The sequence below is a fragment of the Panthera leo genome, chromosome B1, assembly GCF_018350215.1.
Source record: "Panthera leo isolate Ple1 chromosome B1, P.leo_Ple1_pat1.1, whole genome shotgun sequence".
Lineage (NCBI taxonomy): Eukaryota > Metazoa > Chordata > Mammalia > Carnivora > Felidae > Panthera > Panthera leo.
In genome coordinates this window covers 122,384,060-122,404,474 of record NC_056682.1, presented here as the reverse complement: position 1 = coordinate 122,404,474, position 20,415 = coordinate 122,384,060, and the positions used below count along the sequence as shown (strand labels likewise).

Sequence of the window (20,415 nt, the reverse complement as noted above, 5' to 3'; positions counted from 1 at the left end):
AGTTCAGGTCATGATCTCATGGTTCCTGGGTTCAAGCCCCATGTCAGGCTCCACACTGACAGCACGAAGCCTGCTTGGGATTTCCATTCTCTCTCAAAATAAATAAATAAACTTTGGAGTGCCTGGGTGGCTCAGTCAGTTGAGCACTGATTTTGGCTCAGGTCATGATCTCATGGTTCATAAGTCTGAGCCTCACCTATCAGCTATCAGCTATCAGCACAGAGTCCGCTTGGAACCTCTATCCCACCCCCTGCCCTCAAAAATAAACATTAAAAAAATAACAATAAATAAACTTAAAAAAATCAATCTTTACATGGCACAGTTAAACCAGCAGCTGAATTCTTTCTAAATTCTACATGTTTTTTAAAAGTTCTATTAATGTTAGGGGCGCCTGGGTGGCTCAGTTGGTCAAAATGAATAAATAAACTTAAAAAAAATTCTATAATGTTAAAAGTTAAAGATTAATATTATATTACATATACATATATACGTATATACGTATATATACATATATATGTAATATAATTATAGCTTTTTTTTTTAAGGTAAGCTCTACTGCCAAAAGGGAGCTCGAACTCATAACCCTGAGATCAACACTCACATGCTCTACCAACTGAGCCATCCAGGCACACCAACTATAATTTTAGTAAGAAAACTAGACTTAATATTTAAATTATCTTCCAAAAGAAATCAACTTATATTTCTTTCAAAAAATTAGAAAACTATAGGGACAGTTTTCAAATGTCCCCAGGTTTATAGAGTATATCCTTCCACTTACTGAGCTTGTGAACTATCAAGCTTTCAAATATAAAAAGAGCTATATTCTTTATACGTCTAAAAGATTTCTTCAAAGTATCAGAACACTAACAGTTTTATATATTCTTATGTTAGCAAATAAAAAGTAGAGACAACATAAAACAAAAGATACAACCGAAAGGTAACAGATACATCATGGTGTTTACGACGTAGGCACTAAAAGTGATGCTGAGAAAATGATTTTAAAATGCTAATGTAAATGTAGGAAAAGGTAGATTACAGAAGCGTATAAACAAGGAGCACTTTATTGGTGGAGGGGACACACTTTTTAATTTAAGAGGTCTTAAATAAACTGTGGTACATCCAGACAATGCAATATTGGTTCTGCACACACAAAAAATGGGCTATCAAAAGCTGTGAAAAGACATGGAGGAACCATAAATGTACATTACTAAGTGAAAGAAGCCAATCTGAAAAGATATGATTCCAACTATAGGACATTCTGGAAAAGGCAAAAAAACTATGGAGGCAGTAAAAAGATTAGTGGTTGCCAGGTATTAGGAGGGAGGGTTGAAAAAGCAAAGAACAGAGTAGTCAGTGAAACTACTTCTGTGTGACACTATAATGATAAATACATGTCATTATGTATTTTTCTAAACCCAACAATTGTATAACACCAAGAGTGAACCCTAATGTAAACTAAAGACTTGAGGGGACAATGATGTGTCCACACAGGTCATCTGGTGTAACAAATGTGCTGCTCTGGTGTGGGATGTTGATAGTGGGGGAGGCTGTGCATATGGAAGCAGGAGATACACCAGAACTCTCTATACCTTCTTCTCAATTTTGTGGTGAACCTAAAAACTGCTCTAAAAATACTCTGTTTAAAAGGAAAAGAAAAGGGGCTCCTGGGTGGCTCGGTTGAGTGTCCAACGTCAGCTCAGGTTATGATCTCGCAGTTTGTGGGTTCAAGCCAGCATTGGGGTTGCTGCTGTCTGTGCAAAGCCCCCTTGGAATCCTCAGGCTACCCCTCTCTCTGCCCCTCTCATGTATGCACTCTCTCAAAAGTAAATCAACATTTTTTTTTAAAAAAGGAAGAAAGAGGTACAAAGAGATGTAGTGAGAAGAAAAGAATCCACAAACAAGTAAACCAAAACAATACCAAAGAAATCCTAGTTGCCATTACAGATGACTTTTATTCCCCACCCCCCCCCAGATCTAAATTTTCCAAATTTACTACAACCAAATATATACTTGAATCTACTTCTAGACTGTTCAGTCTATTCCAGTGATCTGTCACTATTCAGTAATCCATCTATAGGATTTGAATTTTGTTCCTTTTCAAAATCTCACTAAAATGATGACAGATTTTTTTCTAAGTCCACAACTATAGAAAGTGCAAGGAAAAAAAGAAAAGAACTGGAACACAGAATGGACAAGTGATTACTTATCAACGTACACAGCTAGATGAAAACTATTTGGTGAAAGCTATTTGAAAAATAACTAGATCTCTCAATTCCCTCCCTCTACCTTACTAGGACTGCTGCCATGAGTTCAAAAACAAAAAAGAAAATTAAGCAACTTGGAGGAAGCAGGCAGAGAAAAGAAAATGTCTTTAAAAATACGTACCTATTATATCCTCAAAAGGTTAAAATGTTGCATCACAATTACAGGAAGCTATAAAAGTGAACATTCAGAAAACCAGAAAGAACATCTAGAAATTAAAATTATGACACAGAAAATGTTGGAAAATAAACTTCCCAGAAAATACAAAGAGAAAATGAAAGCAGGATTTAAACTGAAAAAAAAAAAAAAAAAAAAAAAAAAGTCAGAGAACCAGGCTAGGAGATCCAATATCTGAATGAATAACTGTTTCAAAGAGAAACTGGGAAGAGGAGAATCACAGATAAATTTGAAGTGATGGACAGGAGTTGCCACATTAAAAAAGTACAATGCGTACCTAGCACAATGGATGAAAACACTCATGCTAATAAAGCATGTCATTGTGAAATGGGGACAAAAAAAAAAAGTAGGGGAAATGGTCACAGACACACACGTACAAAACAAAAGAAAAAAGAAAAAAAAGTAGTCATCAGAATAATTTCTGACTTAACAGTCACAACAGATGACCTGGAATGACTAAAATTCTGAACAAAAAAACTACAGACATGATATTGCTTAGTATGCAAGGTCTCAAAAATCTTTCTCATGTATCTTTTCTCAAAAAATTAGTGGAGATTTGATCTACCAAAATGAAATAAGAATCCAAATAAGACAACAAGGAACATAGCAAATGGAGAGGCACACCAAGGAAGTCAGATGAGAGGAGTCACGAGCATAGTCAAAGACAGGTGTGCACCAGATATAGAGAGCAACATCCAGATTGGAGCAATGCAATTCAGGCTACATTCTTCATTTGATGGTTATAATGATAAAAATGCTTATTATTCTACCCTTAAAAAAAAAACAACAAACAAAACACTGATTGCCATGGTTTGTCTGGCCCAGACTTTTATCTATACTTAACTCACCTTAACCATGTGTTAACAAAGCTCCTTTTCCCTCCTTTGTGCACTGCTCCTTAGAACAGCTACAAATTTCACACCAGGAGTTCACCTTTAATCTACTTTTAAAACAACATACAACCACTCTCCTAACTGAGAGTTCTCTGCCTGGACCACTGGTTTCCCCAAGAGAGGCTTTTGTAGAGATTCCAGGAAGCTGAAGCCATCATAAAGACATGATGATGCCTTAGGTGATGAGTATATAGGTCTTCAGTTTATTACTCTAAAACTTATACAGATGTGTATCTTTTGTTTTCTACAAATAAACTGTTCACAAATAGAAAGGGAGGGTATCTCTAAATATATATGTATGTGTATATATATATATATATATATATATATCCCAACTATAGTCACAAACTGTTTTATCTAACCAGTTTTGTTTTTTTTAATGTTCATTTATTTTTGAGACAGAAAGGCAAAGCAAGAGCGGCGGGGAGGGGCAGAGAGGGAGGGAGACACAGAATCCGAAGCAGGCTCCAGGCTCTGAGCTGTCAGCACAGACACAGGGCTTGAACCCACAAACCGTTGAGATCATGACCTGAGCAGAAGTCAAACACTCTACTGATTGAGCCATCCAGGCACCCCTAACCAGTAGAGTTTTTAAAATTTCAATTTATTGCCAAAACATTTACCTTGCAACTATTACTATCTCATGCATGGAAATGATACAGATAAAAGGCTATTCACCACGGACTGTTGGAAATTTCACAAATTGCTGGAAACAACCCAAATATTGATCAATAAAGAAATAACTATGTTTAAGACCAAATTATGCAATACACACCATCAGAAAAAAAAAAAGTGAAAGCTTTATGTGCTGATATACAACACTCTAAAACACCAGTTATTAAGTGAAAAACATAATGTGCCAGAATAGCGTATATAGTTGACTACTGTTATTTAAAATATATATATATATATACACACACATATATATATATATATATACACACATCCTGTTTACTTACATACATATATATATATATATATATATATATATATATATATACACACACACACACACACAAATCTCTATGGAAAGTCAGGAAATGACAATGCTGGCTGCCTCTAGAGGTGATTCACCTGGATGGGATCAACTAGAGAAAACAGACTTCATCATATACTCTTTTGTACAAAATGTGAATTTTGAACATAAAGTACTGTCTACTCACACACATTTTTTTAAACAGCAAAAAAAGGCTACGGGACAATTTTAATTATCTATACAAGAGCGAATAATTGCCTTTGAAAGTTTAAATACAGACAGAAGTTTCCCTAGGATAAAATTAAATAATCTCTTTAACCAAACTAGTCATATCCAGTTGAACCTTACAAAGTTAACCCAATTACAATATGCATATGTGTATGTATACATCAGGTGTATCTAGACTAGAGCTATACTGTCCAATTTGGTAGCCACTAGCTATATATGAAATTAAATTTCAAGTAATTAAAATTACATTTAAAGTTGAATGAAGTTTAAAATTCACTTCCTTGGTTTAGGGGTATCTGGGTGGCTCAGTAGGTCAAGCGTCTAACTCTTGCTTTTGGCTCAGGTCATGATCTCACAGTTCATGGAATCTAGCCCACATCGGGCTCTATGCTGACACTGCATAGCCTGCTTGGGATGCTCTTCCCCACCCTCTCTCTGCACCTCCCCTGGCTCATGCTATCTCTCTCTCTCTCTCAATAAACATTTAAAAAATAACATAACATAAAATTCACTTCCTTGGTTGAATTAGTCACATTTCAAGTGCTCAACAGGCATGTGGGGCTAGTGGCTACCGTACTGAACAGCTCAGAGAGAGAGAACATTTCCAACATCATGGAAAGTTCTCTTGGACAGCCCATATCTAGAAGAATCCTCAAAAAATAAAAACTGATTGGGGCCCGTGGGGGGCTCAGTCGGTTAAGTGTCCGACTTCAGCTCAGGTCTTGATCTCATGGTTTGTGAGTTTGAGCCCTACGTCGGGCTCTGTGCTGATAGCTCAGAGCCTGGAGCCTGCTTCGGATTCTGTGTATGTGCGTGTCTCTCTTTCTCTGCCCCTCCCCCACTTGTGCTCAGTCTCTCTCTCTCTCTCAAAAATAAATAAAATGTAAAAAAAAAAAAAAAATTAAGTTAAAAAAATAAATAAAATAAAAACCGACCAACAGTGTGAATGCTTTGGGAAGGGAAACTAGGTGGCTGGAGAAATTAGGTAGAAGATAGGTTTTCTGCAATAAAAAAGACAGGACTTAGCTTGTGCCAGGCATCATCCTTAATGTTTCATTTTAACTCACTTAATCCTTACTGTAATTCAATATAATCAGTTTCCCCTATAATTCTACATATTTTCTTTAAGGCATTTAAAAACATTATTCTGACAATGAGGTCATAGGCTTCACTGCTAAAGGGACCCATCTGAATTTTGGACCATGAGCATGTATTACTAATTCAAGAAAAAAGTTGTAAAAAAATAAAACTAAATGCAATTATCTATAAACCAACATCCAAAAGAGATTTTACAATCCTAAATGTTATTTAAAAATACAATGTACCAATTCAAATGAAAAACAAAACAAAACCACATTACTCCATGCCATAGCCCATGAATCATCTGGTACATCGTTTCAAAAACAGGATTTTACATTTATTTGTGCATAAGGATGATCTATGCAGCTATTTTATGCTTAAGGTAGGAGTTTTACTGAAGGTAAAGAGTTGGGACTTTCTAGTCTTGGTTGAATTTGTTTCTTTTTTTGAACAGGAAAGTAATACAGCTTGGGGCCAGGACCTGGGTTTGAGTTCAAGTTCCCTCACTTAGGAACTATGTGACCTTGGCAGAAAAACAAACAAATATTACTTGAAATATGAATTTCCCACCTATTATTTATCCCAAAATATTGAGAGCATTAGGAAAAAAACTACAAGAAAAAGATGTACATTTCATCTTTCCATTAAAATATCAAATTTTCTTCCCTTAGTTAATAGTTGGAAGTTATCGGACTTTGTGGCTGCATAAGGTACTGCCCTAAGATGACCATGTAAAACCTCACAAAAATTCTTCATAGCAATACTAACATTAATTCACATAAATATAAAAATCTTATTGACTGTCACTATAATAAGAGCACAGAAAGATTATACTTAATTTCTGTATAGCACTTTACAGTAACCAGTTTAAAATAGCTAAAAACATGCAAATACATGTTTTAGCTCTAACAATTACTGCAGGGGCACCTGGGTGGCTCAATTGATGGAGTGTCCGTCTGTCCGACTCTGGATTTTGGCTCAGGTCCTGATCTCAAGGTTGTGAGATAAAGTCCCCAGTCCACATTCAGTGTGGAGCCTGTTTGAGATTCTCCCCCCCCCCCCATACCTCCCTTGCTCTCTTTAAAAAAAAAATTAAAATAGGGGCACCTGGGTGGCTCAGTAGGTTAAGCATCGGACTTGGGCTTGGATCATGATCTCTCAGTCAGTGAGTTTGAGCCCCACATCGGGCTCTGCGCTGATAGCTCAGAGCCTGGAGCCTGCTTTGGATTCTGTCTCCCTCTCTTTGTCCCTCCCCCCATTCATGCTCTCTCAAAAATGAATAAACATTTAAAAAAAAAAAGTTTTTTGGGGCGCCTGGGTGGCTCAGTCGGTAAGCGGCCGACTTCGGCTCAGGTCATGATCTCGCGGTCCGTGAGTTCGAGCCCCGCGTTGGGCTCTGTGCTGACAGCTCAGAGCCTGGAGCCTGTTTCAGATTCTGTGTCTCCCTCTCTCTGACCCTCCCCTGTTCATGCTCTGTCTCTCTCTGTCTCAAAAATAAACGTTAAAAAAAAAAAATTAAAAAAAAAAACTTTTTAATAAAATGAAGTCTTTAACAATTACTGCAAAGCCATGAGTTTCAGAGAAATCTTATGGTCTTCCTACTACCTTCCTCAAACAATTTAGCTTTTAAGACTAGCAACATACACTCAAAGTTTTTCATAACAACCGCTTAACTCTTGGCCAGACCATTCACCAAAATTACTAACAGTACAAAAGAAGAGTAAATTCCATATTCACAAATTTTTAAAAACTTACTAATACTGTTTTCACTAGCAAAATATTTTAACTGGCAAATCATTTGAATTGACAAGATCCAGAAATCAAATGAAAAGGGGGAGGAGGGAAATGTCCATTTGCTTTCTTCAGAAATCTATCCAAAATGTTCTGGACCAGTTACTAAAATATAACCTTATGTATAACTACTTGTTTAGTCCTTGCATTCAGAAACCACAGTGCTATTTCCTTATGATTCTGTACTTCGGTCATCAGTTACCAAACACTGCAGGAAAGGGCCTAAAATATCCGCACATCTTCTTTTACAGCTGCAGCAAAATATCTAGTAAGTTTCTCAAATTAATTTTCCCAGGTCAAATAAGGAAAAGACATAACACGGAGAGACAGTGTCATGGTTAAGAATGCATACTCTGGAATCCGGATGCTTTAGTTTGAACTCCACCCCACCATTTATTAGCTGTGTGATCTTCACCAAGTTAGTCACACAAAGTTACCCAATGTCTTTGTGCCTTGGTTTCCTCATCTGAATTAAGAATAATATCTAGCTCATAGGGTTGCTGTAGGATTAAATGAATTAATATATGCAAAGCACATAGTGTGGTGCCTGATATATATTAGTGCTGTATGTTAGCTATTATTAAGAAATAAAAATCTGCCTGCATTAAAAATCACACAAATAGGTTGTGTTTATAGGTCATTTTTATGGTCAGTTGCTTAGAACTCTAAATCCGTATCCCTGGAAATTCAACGTTAGTCACGTTTGTCCTAATTCCACAGAAATTTACTGAACAATGTGACTAAATTACAGCTTCCCACTGTTTCTATGGAATAATGTATCAGACGTTCCAACTGGGAAAAAAAACTTATTTTCCAACCACATTCCCACATACCTGAAAGTCAAAAGTGATCCTTTCTTTTTTCTCCAGACAAATAGAACTTTTGAAGGAACACTAGTGATTTTTACGATAGAGATAGGAGTAGGAAGAGTATCTGAGGGTTGTAGATCATAAGCTTTGCATTTCTTGCTATTGGCCAAGGATTGCTAATCAAAAGGGAGCTATGTGAATTTCTTAGCACACAAAGAAAAAGGTGAGTATATACATTATGCATGGATACACTTGCATGCAACACATTCATGGAATATTAACTTTATCCAGTTCTTCATAACTGACATTATGAACTTGACATAACTTCATAACCTCTGAATACTGCACTTGAAAATCAAAATCATTGGAAGATATCTTCGTATTCCCATTCTTTCAACTAGACTTAGAAATCCCAGTCAAGGTCACACAGATATTAAAATTAGACTATAACCCATGCTCATTTCCATTTCTCCAGAAAGCCTCTATTACAAAGATGGAAAAACTCACAGGTACCAGAAGGGCTAGGAAATTTCCAGTAGTAGTAGCAGAGAACGAAAAGTAGAAATTACCATTGCTAGAATAACCACTTCACAAGGTCCTTGTTACATCCAGGTACTTGTACATTCTTTACCTTAGTTAAACTACATATTTTTAAATTTTGCCTAGAATTTGCTGTCCAAATTGGATTAGGCTTACCTAATTCATTTAACATTGTATTCTCTGCAACTTCAGTATATAGACTATGTCTGCCTTCTAAATTGGATTTCTCTAAGTCAAATAATTATGCACAGTATTAATTCAAAGTATAAAATAAAGTGAAATTTGAAACGTGAACAGAACCAAATTTATTTGGTTCATGAATGAACTTTGATACATGTAGTGGGTTTTTTGATTAAGGCAAAAATATGTATGGGGGGTACCTGGGCAGCTCAGTTGGTTAAGTGACCAACTTTGGCTGAGGTCATAATTCATGAGCTCAAGCCCCACATGGGGCTCTGTCTGCACTGAGGGCCTGGAACCTGCTTCTGTCTCTTCTCTCGGCCTCTCCCTCACAATCAAGCACTCTCTCAAAAATGAACATTTTTTAAAAGTATATTAATTTGCAAGGTCTGCTTGTCAATCAGTCTCTGATTAACCAAAAACACTGAATTATATACAACATATTTGTCAATACATGTGTAAGCCTTATTTACTTTTAATAAACTCTTCGCAGTACAATACATGTTTCTGAAGGATAAAATGGAAACATTGGATTAGCTGTTCAAGCTAATTCCACTAATGAAATTAATGTAGTTTTAAAAATCTAAAAAATGTAAAAACCATGTAAAACTATATACCCTTTCAACTAAAACAAAAACAAAACAACCTCTTACCTTAAAAAGAACAAGTCAAAAAACAGCCCAATAATTAAGAATGCAGAATGAAGATAAAGCTACAAAGAAACATGACCCACTGGAAGCAAAATGGCCCGGGGAAATTGCTTGCCATGTTCATGACTAATATTGAGTCTAATTTTGACCTAGTCACAATTCAAGTGCCAACAGAATAACAGGAATGCACTATTGATCCCAATGTTCAAAATTTTGCCATATTACCTGTAAAGAGGTAAAATGCTTCCATTAATTTGCCCTATCAACCTTCTCAACAAATTTAATATTTGTAAGCTACATCTTAATGTAAAAGATCTCTTACACACACTTGATTAAAATCAAGTAATAGCAAACTGAAAATGACTGATATTTTGTGTTAATTTCCACAGATAAAAATTCCCCAAATGCCTATGAAAGGTGGGACAACCAAGAAAAGCCCATAGCTCTTTAAGTGCTTATGATTATGCCCAAATGAAAAGCAATAATGAAACTCACAAGCTAGTTAAAGTAGCAGTGAACAAATACGGTTTCTGGAGGCTTCAGCAGGAATACCTCAATCGTAATCGATACTAATAGGCTGCTTTAAAAAAAAAAAAACCACCCACTATTCAAAATTGTCAAAGAATTCTAAGAGACTAACCTGTGAAAAGGGTGCATTAGAAGTACTAAAAATTTGGGGTGCCTGGGTAGCTCAGTCGGTTAAGCAACTGACTTCAACTCAGGTCATGATCTCGCGGTTTGTGGGTTCAAGCTCTGCGTTGGTCTCTGTTCTGACAGCTCAGAGCCTGGAGCCTACTTCAGATTCTGTGTCTCCCTCTCTCTGCCCCTCTCCCCCTCGCCCCATGGTCTCTTTCTCAAAAATAAACATTAAAAAAATTTTTTAACAAAAAATAAAGTACTAAAAATTTGCCATTCTCACTAAAAATGAATATATCAGTCAACTTTACAAACATCCTCAAACTACTACTGGCTTTCTCCACTTTTCACACACTTTAGGTTTTTAGGTTCCCTACTCCCCAAATTTAAATGCAGTATCTAAATTTCCCTGGGTCAGCACCAGAATGAATACTATACTGTTATCATTGACCACATCACTGGGAATTAAGTTCCTTAAGAGTTTACACTGAACAAGGTATAGAATCACATTTTGTATAACTCTGTATCCTAAAGAACATTTGGTATAACCTCCTAAACATAACAGAGGCTATAAATATTTACTGACTCAAAATAGTCCTTCAACACTCTGTAGTTCTGTTCTGTGCTGTTGAAACAAAACTGCATAGCTCTGCAAAATCCAAAAGACTTAAAAGTTACTGATAAACTTCATAGAATACATTATTTAACAGCTCAGATATGTTAGCCTTGTTCCTATTATCAGCTGTAATGTTTTTTAATGATGCTACTACCGTAGGTAGGAAAGCAGATCCAGTAAAAAGCGAATATGGAAACTTGTTAAAAGGGAGTATTTTCATATTCATCCTATACCTTTATTTGGAACATGAATGTTCCAAAGTCAGTTAACTGTATCAGAAAATTAAGAGACAGTTTTGCAGCCAACCTAATTTTCAGAAACATAAATGAAAACTGGTACCAATAAAAAACAAGTAACCAAACAGAAGAACTGCCTTAAATTCTGACAACAAGCTAAGGATAGTTTACATCAATGTAATGAAAAATAAGTCTTTTCGTATTCTATAAGCCTTTCCATGGCTAATTTTTGACCTAGCTATGAAAGTCTGTAAAAAGTCAAAGCAAACTGGTAAGTCATTATCAAAAATCACAAACTACCATTAAAGATACACACAAATATCTGGCAACCAAGGTCTAGAACTGGTTCGAGTGTCACAGGTCTTCTAGTTGTTAAAATACTCCATATTATGCCTCTAAAACAATTTCACTTAGATGTGACATTCCTAAAACAGCAACCCAGGCCTGTAAATGAGCCAGTGCCGGCAAACCAAACTACGACAAAGATATCCTCTCTTCTTTGGGCGGTAACTACCAAAGTACTGGGATCGGCTTGCTTCAACTAAGTTTAAGATGGTGCCTAAGCTGAAAGGAAAGCCGGTAGAACGGGTAAAAAAAAAAAAAAAAAAAAAAAAAAAAAAAAATGTATGGAAAACCAATTTTTAAAGTTAAGTTCCTATTTCCAATAAACTGTGCCTTAGAAATCTTTCAGACGACAAAGGCTCGTTAGGACAGACGGATCAAGACCCATCCGCATTCTTGGAGACGTGCGCAGAGCGAAAAGGATGAATGAATGGAAGACAGACGCGTGTGAAACGCAGCAGGTCCGGCCGGCAACTAGACCAGCAGCAGCGATCAGTAGGCCTCGCTCCTCCCCCTTCCCTCCTCCATGACAGCCCAGTATCAAGCATGGAGGGGAGAGGACAATGTGATCCCCGTTTCTCACCACCACCTCCCTTCATCCTACTCTGAGAGCTTTACCGCGCTACACGAGGTTCTCCTTCCCGCCCCAAACCTTTCTCGCCTCCCCAGCCGCCAACCCCGGCAACTCTTGAGCGCGCTGGAGTAACATGCGCTTACCCCTCTCGGCTCCCCTCGGCGAGGTCGAAGCTTCTCCGCGCGTGCGGCGGCACCACTCCCGCCCAACCCACCCTTCGGCAACGCGCGCCCACCGGCTCCCTGGCCCACCGGTCTAAGGAAGACCCGCGCACGTCTGGCACCCGAACCCCCAGGCTGGAGCTCGGGAGGGAAAGAGGGAGGGAAATTCTACTCCGGGGCTCCCTCCTCCATCTCATTCCAGGCCGTCTTGCCGCCCACCCTCCCTGCGGATCCCGGCGCCCGCTCGGAGCGAGTCCTGCACCCTTCTATCCCGAAGACACAAGCCCCACACACCTAGCCCAGGGCCCCGATCACCCTCCACCCTTGTAGACCACCTCGCGGCTTCACAGGAGGCGCCGTGCCGCCCCTCCCCCACCTCTCTCCCCCAGCTCTTGGGCCCCCACCAGAACGTGTGCGCTACACGCCGCCGCGGCCAGCCGCCGGGGCGCCCCCAGTTGCCCGCGGAGAGGTCAGACCCAAGAAGAGGGGGAGGGGGCAGCAAGAGGCAGCGTGCGCGCCGGGAACGCCGTCCCGCGGGGTCCCCTAGTCCGAAGGGAGACGGAGCGCGGGGACCGGTGGGGGTGGGGGCCAAAGGCAATACTCACCGGTTCCACAGTCGCCATCTTAGATCGATCTGATCGCACAACCGCTCCTGAAGGGGGGGGTGAGAAGAAAAAAATGAGATTCAAACCGGATTGGCCGGCTAGTGTTCACGTGACCGACGTGTCCGTTTGGCCCTGGCGGCGCCTGCGCAAGACTGCGGCTGCGTGGGTAACAAGAGGCTTCTGGGAAGTGGAGTCTCTCGCTCACTCACTCTCCCTCTCTTTTTTTTAAGGGAAAAGAAGTTTAAAAAAAAAAAAAAAAAAGGACTTGTCACGTGGTTGGTGAGCTGGGTGCGCGGTTCTCGGCTGCGGACCCTAGCGAGTCGGTGCGTGGTTTTTAGTCCTGTGCTCTTCCGCCTGGATAGGTGCTGTAGCGTTTACTGCCAGACATTGCTGCCGTGTCCTTTGTTGCCCTGTCCTCCCATTTTCCCCCGAAAGTTGGGAACTGCAGGCTCAGCGCGCACAATGAGGTTTCATCTGCTTAGTTGAGGTCCTAGGACAAGTTGTCTGTTTATTTAAATTTTGTTTGACTTCCCACCATTTTCTCTTGCTTTCCGAAAGAGGCGGCGATGGAGAGTCGTTGTTTAAAGCAATCCACCCTCCCCCGTCCCCCGGCTCTGCTAACGCTGGTGGTCACTCATTGCCATCACTGCGAAAGAAGGTGGCAGAACCGTCCACAGTTCCCAGTTGCCACAGGTTGGGGGAGGGGGAGTGCACCCGACAGCTTTTCCTGCCCTAAATCCTGAGATTAAGAGCACAGGCTAAATCTTGAGTAGAAGTAAAAAATTATTGGAAAGTTCTGTCTTCTCAGTTCCACTATTCTGCTTTAACGTGAACGGAAATAGCCTAAGTCCAGGTGCCAGCCAGGGAAGCCACTCCGGGCCCCGCTGACTAAGCCCTGGACTGACCGTCAGAAGTTAGGTCGGTCAACTATGACTCTTGACGTTGACTCATTCTCCTTAGGCAAGTGATTCAGTGCCTGGCATTTTCATTTATGAACCACAGATGATAATACACTTACCTCACAAGGGTGTGCTGTGGTAATGATTGTAACCAGCTTTGAAAATGCATCCGACTCTGTAAGCACTTAATAATAAGCAACCTCGTGCCTCTCCCTTAATGTTTTTTAAAACAATATTTAAAATTTTTCTTTTGTCTACTTTGTCGTATTATCGTGTACAATGACATTTTAAAGTTTCAAGACAACTTTTTTCTTTATTACTGTAGCTACCTACAACAGAAGCTTTAATGTTCAGGAAAATATCACTATATTCACAACAATCATTGGCAATTAGAAATTTATCCCCACATTGGCATCCTACATTTCCTTTCCCTCTGTGACACTACGCTGTTATTTCTTAAGACGGTGTTATTCTGCAGTCTTGATGTTAATAAAATAGAGATAAACCTAGTAGAGCACTACTATAAAGTTCTAGTTAGGAAGACATATCATTACTATCTTCCATACTTCTTAAGAATGTTAATACTAAAAGATCAGTATAAGTAGGCTGCCTGTGCCTGCCCGCTTATTGTGTTGCTGATGTCCAGACCTGTGTCATACCTATTATTGAGTACATAATGGTTGCTTGAGTTGACTAACACATAATTGAGACTGTATAAGAACTCAAAACCATTGCCTGTTCATATGTTTTGGTTTCCCTGGATGTCAGAGGTGATTAATGAAAGCTTTTTTCCAGTCAGCTTAGTTCTAGTAGGCTTAAAAGTAGATGGAATTCTAAAACAAACAAAACAAAAACAGGGTAAATGAATTTCTACTTACAAAGACGATCTACTGTTAAACTATCCAAAGTAATTACAGTTGATCTCAGGGTATCTTCTTGTAGTGTCTGGTTATCTTCTTTGAGGAGATAACATAGATGTATTTTCACAGTGCTGCTAGAAAACAGCAAAGAATTAAGGAAATTTCAGTCCCCATATGGGACTGAAATCCAGTGATGTTCTTAAAACTTTTTTTAATGATAGCTTCTGTTTTATTAACTTTTCCCTTGATTAAAAAACTACCCACTTTTGTCAGTCAACCTAATACTTCTATAATACTTGTATATGCTTCTATTCTTTGTAGCTTAATTTCTCTCCTTTTTGTATACACTTTGTTGCATGTGTTTTTATGGCACATTGATGGGTCTCCACCTAATACATCTCCATTAGATTCTGATTTGGTCGTTAAGTTTTTATCCATGTGTTTATGTGGTTTTGTTTTTTCCAGCTTGAAATATGCAGAGAAGAAATGTTACACTTTATTTTTCTGTTAATCTACAGAAAATTCCATTTGTCATCTTACTGCCATATTCATGCTTATTCTTAAGGAAAAGGGCAATAAAAAGATATATGAAATGGGATATGGTATTGAAATATATTCTACTTCATTTAGTTAGTTAGTAAGTTAATATATAATGGTTCAGTATAATATCATGGTAATTATTATTTGTAAGCCTGGGATGATTGGTTATCATTTAGCATGTATAGTCATGATCTTTTCCCTACATAATATATTTCTCAAGCTGGCATATTACTACTAGCCTTTATAGATTTAACTCATGGTAAAAGATTTTAAATAATTTGATAGAATACATAGGTTGTTTTTATCATTTATTTACCTCTTTGTCATTGTAATTTTCAGTTTCTAGATAACAAGAGTCATTGTTTTGCTGGGCATTGTTCAAACTGATCACATCTGTTACAATCAATCCCTCAAAAATATTATTGCTGCACTCTCTAGGATTTTTTTCTAAAAGCCTTGGAATTTTAGATAATCTGTTCTTATTAGGTACCTTTTTTAGTCTTTCTTAGTCTCTGATCAATATTAAGCAACCGTTTTTCTTAAAATGAGTAGATCTTCAGAAGATGAAAGAAGATATGAAATTGCATAATAAATGATCCTTAATATTACAGGGTTGGCTATTTATTAGCTTTAGATATAATCTAAAGCAACCTTTAATTAACATTAACAGTGAGGTGTTTTTTTTTTTTTAACCTTATTCACCCTCTTTAAACTTGATCGTGCCTTAAGTTCTATTTTTTTTGTTACTGTCACTTTCTACAGGTATGTTCCTTTAGGAAAGACCTAGGTGGGATGCCTGGGTGGTTCAGTTGGTTAAGCGTCTGACTCTTGATTTCAACTCAGGTCACGATCTCGCAATTCCTGTATTTGGGCTCAGGGCATGATCTCCCAGTTCCTGGGTTTAGGCTCTGCACCATTAGCATGGGGATTCTCTCTCTCCCTCTGCATGCCCCCTGTCTCTCTCCCTCCCTCTCTCTGTCTCTCAAGATAAATAAACTTTAAAAAATAAAAAAAGTTTATTTTTTTTTAAAAAGGAAAGACCTAGGTGATGGCTTGGGACAGGATAAGTAATCTTTTAATTATCGCATTTATTAATTTATTATCCCAATTCCACCACTTACTGTATGACAGTATGCAGATTATTTAGTCTCTTTGTGCCTCATTTTTTAAGTGGGCTCCACACCCAATGTGGGGCTTGAACTCATGACCTGAGATTGAGAGTTGCATGCTCTACCAACTGAATTAGCCAGGATCCCCATCTTTGTGCCTTATTTTTGTCATGAGTTAAATGTGCAGAATAATAGTACTTATCTTGTTTGATCAGTGTGAGAAATAATTGAATTAACCCATGTAACATGCTTAGAATAGTTCTTAGAACATGGTAAGAATTCAATGTTAACTACAATTTTATAGTTACATAAATTTCTTATTTCTACTTTTTAGTTTAGTGTAATATGCTTAAGAATTATTTTATGCAGAGAAACAACCACAGCCCATTATCTTTAAGGATACTCCGAGTTTTCAAAGTCAAGTAACATTTACTGATTTCCTATTGCATAACCAAGTATTTTTCATATCAATTATTTCATTTGACCTTTACAACAATTAGGTGAATTAAACGTTATCAACCCCATTTTAGAGATAAAGAAACAAATGCAGTAAATTTAGGGGACATATACAAGTCCACACAGTCAGTGGTGAGCTGGCATTCAAACCCAATTCTCTTGACTCAAGATTCTTTCCTCCATACCATAGCTGCTCTCCTCTGGTAGGTTCTTCCAAATGCTTGCTCCTCTTCAAAGGACTTCTGATACTAAGTTCGTTTACAGAACTGACAAACCACTCAAGAAGTACTAAGTCAGTCATGGGAAATGTGTAATCACTGGCAGATATTTAAAGCACATGGGAAGCCCAGGCACTTCCTTCCTGGACTGTAAAATCTGCGTGGCCTGCTAAGTCATAGAAATATAAATAGTTCAGTACCCGTATAAAGAAGCGTGACTAAGAACCAAAAGGATGCAGCTAACAAGCATCATAACAAGCACTCATTCATCTAATGAATTGAGCCCATCACCTAGTTCCTTCCCTCATTTCACTCAGGTCTATGTTTTAAAGCCATTTCCTGACAAAACACTTCCTTGACCACCCTAAGTTAGCATACTCATTACTCTTTATCTCCTTACCTTTCTTTCTTTTTCTTCAGACTACGTCATTACCCTAGCTCTAAACCCAGTATCATATTAAACGTTATTTAATTAATTGCAGGTTGTCTCCACTGGTAAAAGAGTAGCTTCTTGTGATTTGTAGGTAGATTGCTAACAAATATTTGGGAAAATTCAAATCTAATTTTTAAAACTACATAAAATTCTAGCCTGAAAACTAATAATGTAATAGAAAAATTATGACATGCCAAGCACCACATTATGCAGTTTACTTGCCATGATAATAACCTCATATCTTCAAAACAATGTTCTGAGATAGATAAACTAAGGTTAAATAACTTTTCCAAGAACACAGTTTGGTCTCCAGGACTCTTAACACTGTGTAATATTGACTAGATTGTGATTGGACCACCTAGTAAGTAAAATCATTTTCTGAAACAATGAGAAAGAAATCATCTGCAAAGAGTATGTGAAAAATTCATGTAAGCAGTATGTTGGGCAAAAATAAGGTAGTTCCCAAATGAATTTACTTTACCTTTTAAAACAAATTGGGAAAAAAATTAAACATATGGGATAAGATCCATAGTATTTAGAAATAACCTACAGGATTGTAAACACTCAAAATTCAGAGATTTAAGTGGAACTCCCAGGGAGGCATGACTGAATTTTTATTGTGAATAAATGCCTGCACTGAATTTGTCTAAAGACAGAAATGTATTAATGGGTGGCAGATGGCCTGCTTGCCATCTGTAAAAGAGAAATCTAAAATGACTATATTTGGTGATCTGTCCCTAGCATTGTTCTGTGGACTGGTGCTCTGGTGCAAAAACATGGATCTCTGGTCCATTGTTCCTCATTGGAAATGGTTTCTTGAGGACACCAACCATACAACAAATTCATCTTGCTTTGATTCCAGGTTCATAGTCCTATGAAACATATGTTCCCATATTGATTTGTATGTATGCAGGACTGATATGGAAACATGATCCATAATAGCTGTATCACTCAGAGTCCATTTAAAAAAAAAATGTTTATTTTTGAGAGAGAGAGAGAGTCAGGGAAGGGGGAAGAGAAAGAGAGAGAGAGAGAGAGAGAGAGAGAGAGAGAGAGAGAGAATCCCAAGTAGGCTCCATGCTGTCGGTGCAGAGCCCAACTCAGGGCTTGAACTTCCGAACCAAACTCATGAACTGTGAGATCGTGACCTGAGCTGAAATAAGAGTTGGAATCTTAACTGACTGAGCCACCCAGGTGCTCCAGCTCAGAGTCCAGTTTTTAAAAAATATTTTTAAAGTAAGCTCTAAATCCAACATGGGACTTGAACCCATGACCCCAAGATCAAGAATCACTTGCTGTACCAACGGGGCCAGCCAGGCATCCCACAGTCCCTTTTTTTTTTTTTTTTAAACAGTACTTAGTTTTTTAGTTTTTTATACTTATGCTCTCTGAGCTTGGCAAGTGGAAAACTACCCCTGTGGGCTGGATTTTCTCTGTGTCTTTGGACTGTAATGATTCTCTGAGGAAATGTCAATCTGTAGGAATTGTATGGATGGCTAATTACCCTTCTTCAGGACTTGCCATGTGCCTTTCTATTCCAACTGCATCTTTAGACAGCTACGAATTAGGAATTTTTGATTTACCTACATCTAAAACTCTTTAATTTCAAAGTTTGAGAGATACCAGTTCTCAGTTAGGATGTTGCTTAAAAACATGAGATGTACTAAAAATTCTGATATGATCCTGTGTGTTTCAAGTAACTAATGGAAAACCATGATTATTGTTTTATTAATATAAATTATAATATAATGCTAATAATACTCAGGGAGCCATTAGTCTCTGGAAAAAATGAGAAATTACTATTAAGGACATGCTATTTGGGAAGAACTTTTACCAGCTCTATGGATGCATTTAGTACAAATTAACCAACAGCATTCAGAGCTCTTAAATGAAAAATTAGGAAACAAGAGTCTGTACTTTATCATACCAGTACCTGAGATTATCAGGTTTTAAGAAGGGGGGAAGGATTTAATCCAGATATGCATGTTAGCAGACTGGATATATTTACCTTGTAAAAACTGACTTCTGGGAAATGACAAAATACCATTTCTGAGCAGACTTATGAAATAAACTGTTAATTTAATTGCCAGACAATTTATGGAAATGGCACCTTAAAAAATAATCTGACTTTGTTTAAATATTCTTTCTTATATCTTTATATGCTTATATGCTTCCTCCTACCCACCCCTGATAAGTAGAGAGAATTTATTCAGATGAAAGTTAAATGTGGTAACTATTTCATTTTATAATAAAGTAAGATGGCAAGATGGGTAAACACCGTCTTAATATCCTAATAGAGCTTAATTTTTACATTCTGAAAGAGATTTTTGGAAATATATAGGAAAATGTCAATAGCCATTATTAAAATTAAAAAGCCAAGGGGGGTGGGGTGCACCTGGGTGGCTTAGTCGGTTGAGCATCCAACTTTGGCTCAGGTCATGATCTCACGGTTTGTGAGTTTGAGCCCCGCATGGGGCTCTGTGCTAGCAGCTCAGAGCCTGGAGCCTGCTTTGGATTCTGTCTCTGTCTCTGTCTCTGTCTCTGTCTCTCTCTCTCTCTCTCTGCCCCTCCCCCACTTGTGCTTTGTCTCTCTCAAAAATAAATAAAAAATGTAAATAAATAAATAAATAAAAAGTCAAGGGGAAATTATTGTGTTTTGTTAATTACAAAAAGAAATGGCTAAATGTAATACTTGAAAGGCAGAGCAATCAACAGTACTTGACTGAAAATATTTGAGTGAAAGTTTTAAAATATTTTAGCTTATTACTTTTGTTTATTTTTTTATCTTAAGAAGCAATGTTACATTCTAAGTCAACTATACCACAATAAAGCTCTTTGTTTTGTCTTTTAAGCTCAAAAGAGAATGTTTAATATAGGAAATTCATGCTATTTTCTGAACCTGCCTAGGGGCTAAAGGTATTTAAAGTGTTGACAAAGAAACTTGGAATTATGTTGCTGTTTTGGGAGATTAAATCAGATACCTGATAGAAGATAACATTATTTAAAAGCCTGGTGCTTAGCTCATTTAAAAAAAAAAAAAATCACACCCACACCAAAGCTAAATTTGTTTTATTATTATTTGTTTGTTTTTTAATTTAGAACTGGACTTTAAATTCACTTTGGGATTGGAACAACAGCTTAAAT

At 37.8% G+C, this 20,415-nt stretch overlaps 1 protein-coding gene across 5 annotated transcripts in view; it reads right to left on the bottom strand.

Annotated features, from left to right (window-relative positions):
- The window catches only part of EIF4E (eukaryotic translation initiation factor 4E), a 48,058-nt gene extending 31,224 nt beyond the window's left edge, over window positions 1-16,834 (bottom strand). The window contains exons 1-2 of one of the 5 annotated variants that reach the window (XM_042935844.1): window positions 16,806-16,834; window positions 12,757-12,803 (exon numbers count right to left, since the gene is read on the bottom strand). In XM_042935844.1, coding sequence (XP_042791778.1) covers window positions 12,757-12,774 — 18 coding nt within the window. In that variant the 5' untranslated portion in view covers window positions 12,775-12,803; window positions 16,806-16,834. Of the gene's footprint in view, window positions 1-3,287; window positions 3,312-12,068; window positions 12,138-12,756; window positions 12,804-13,774; window positions 14,223-14,533; window positions 14,613-16,805 lie in introns of those variants that run through there. The other 4 variants (XM_042935843.1, XM_042935842.1, XM_042935841.1 and 1 more) reach the window with 4 other exon arrangements.
- Window positions 16,835-20,415: the final 3,581 nt, after the last annotated feature.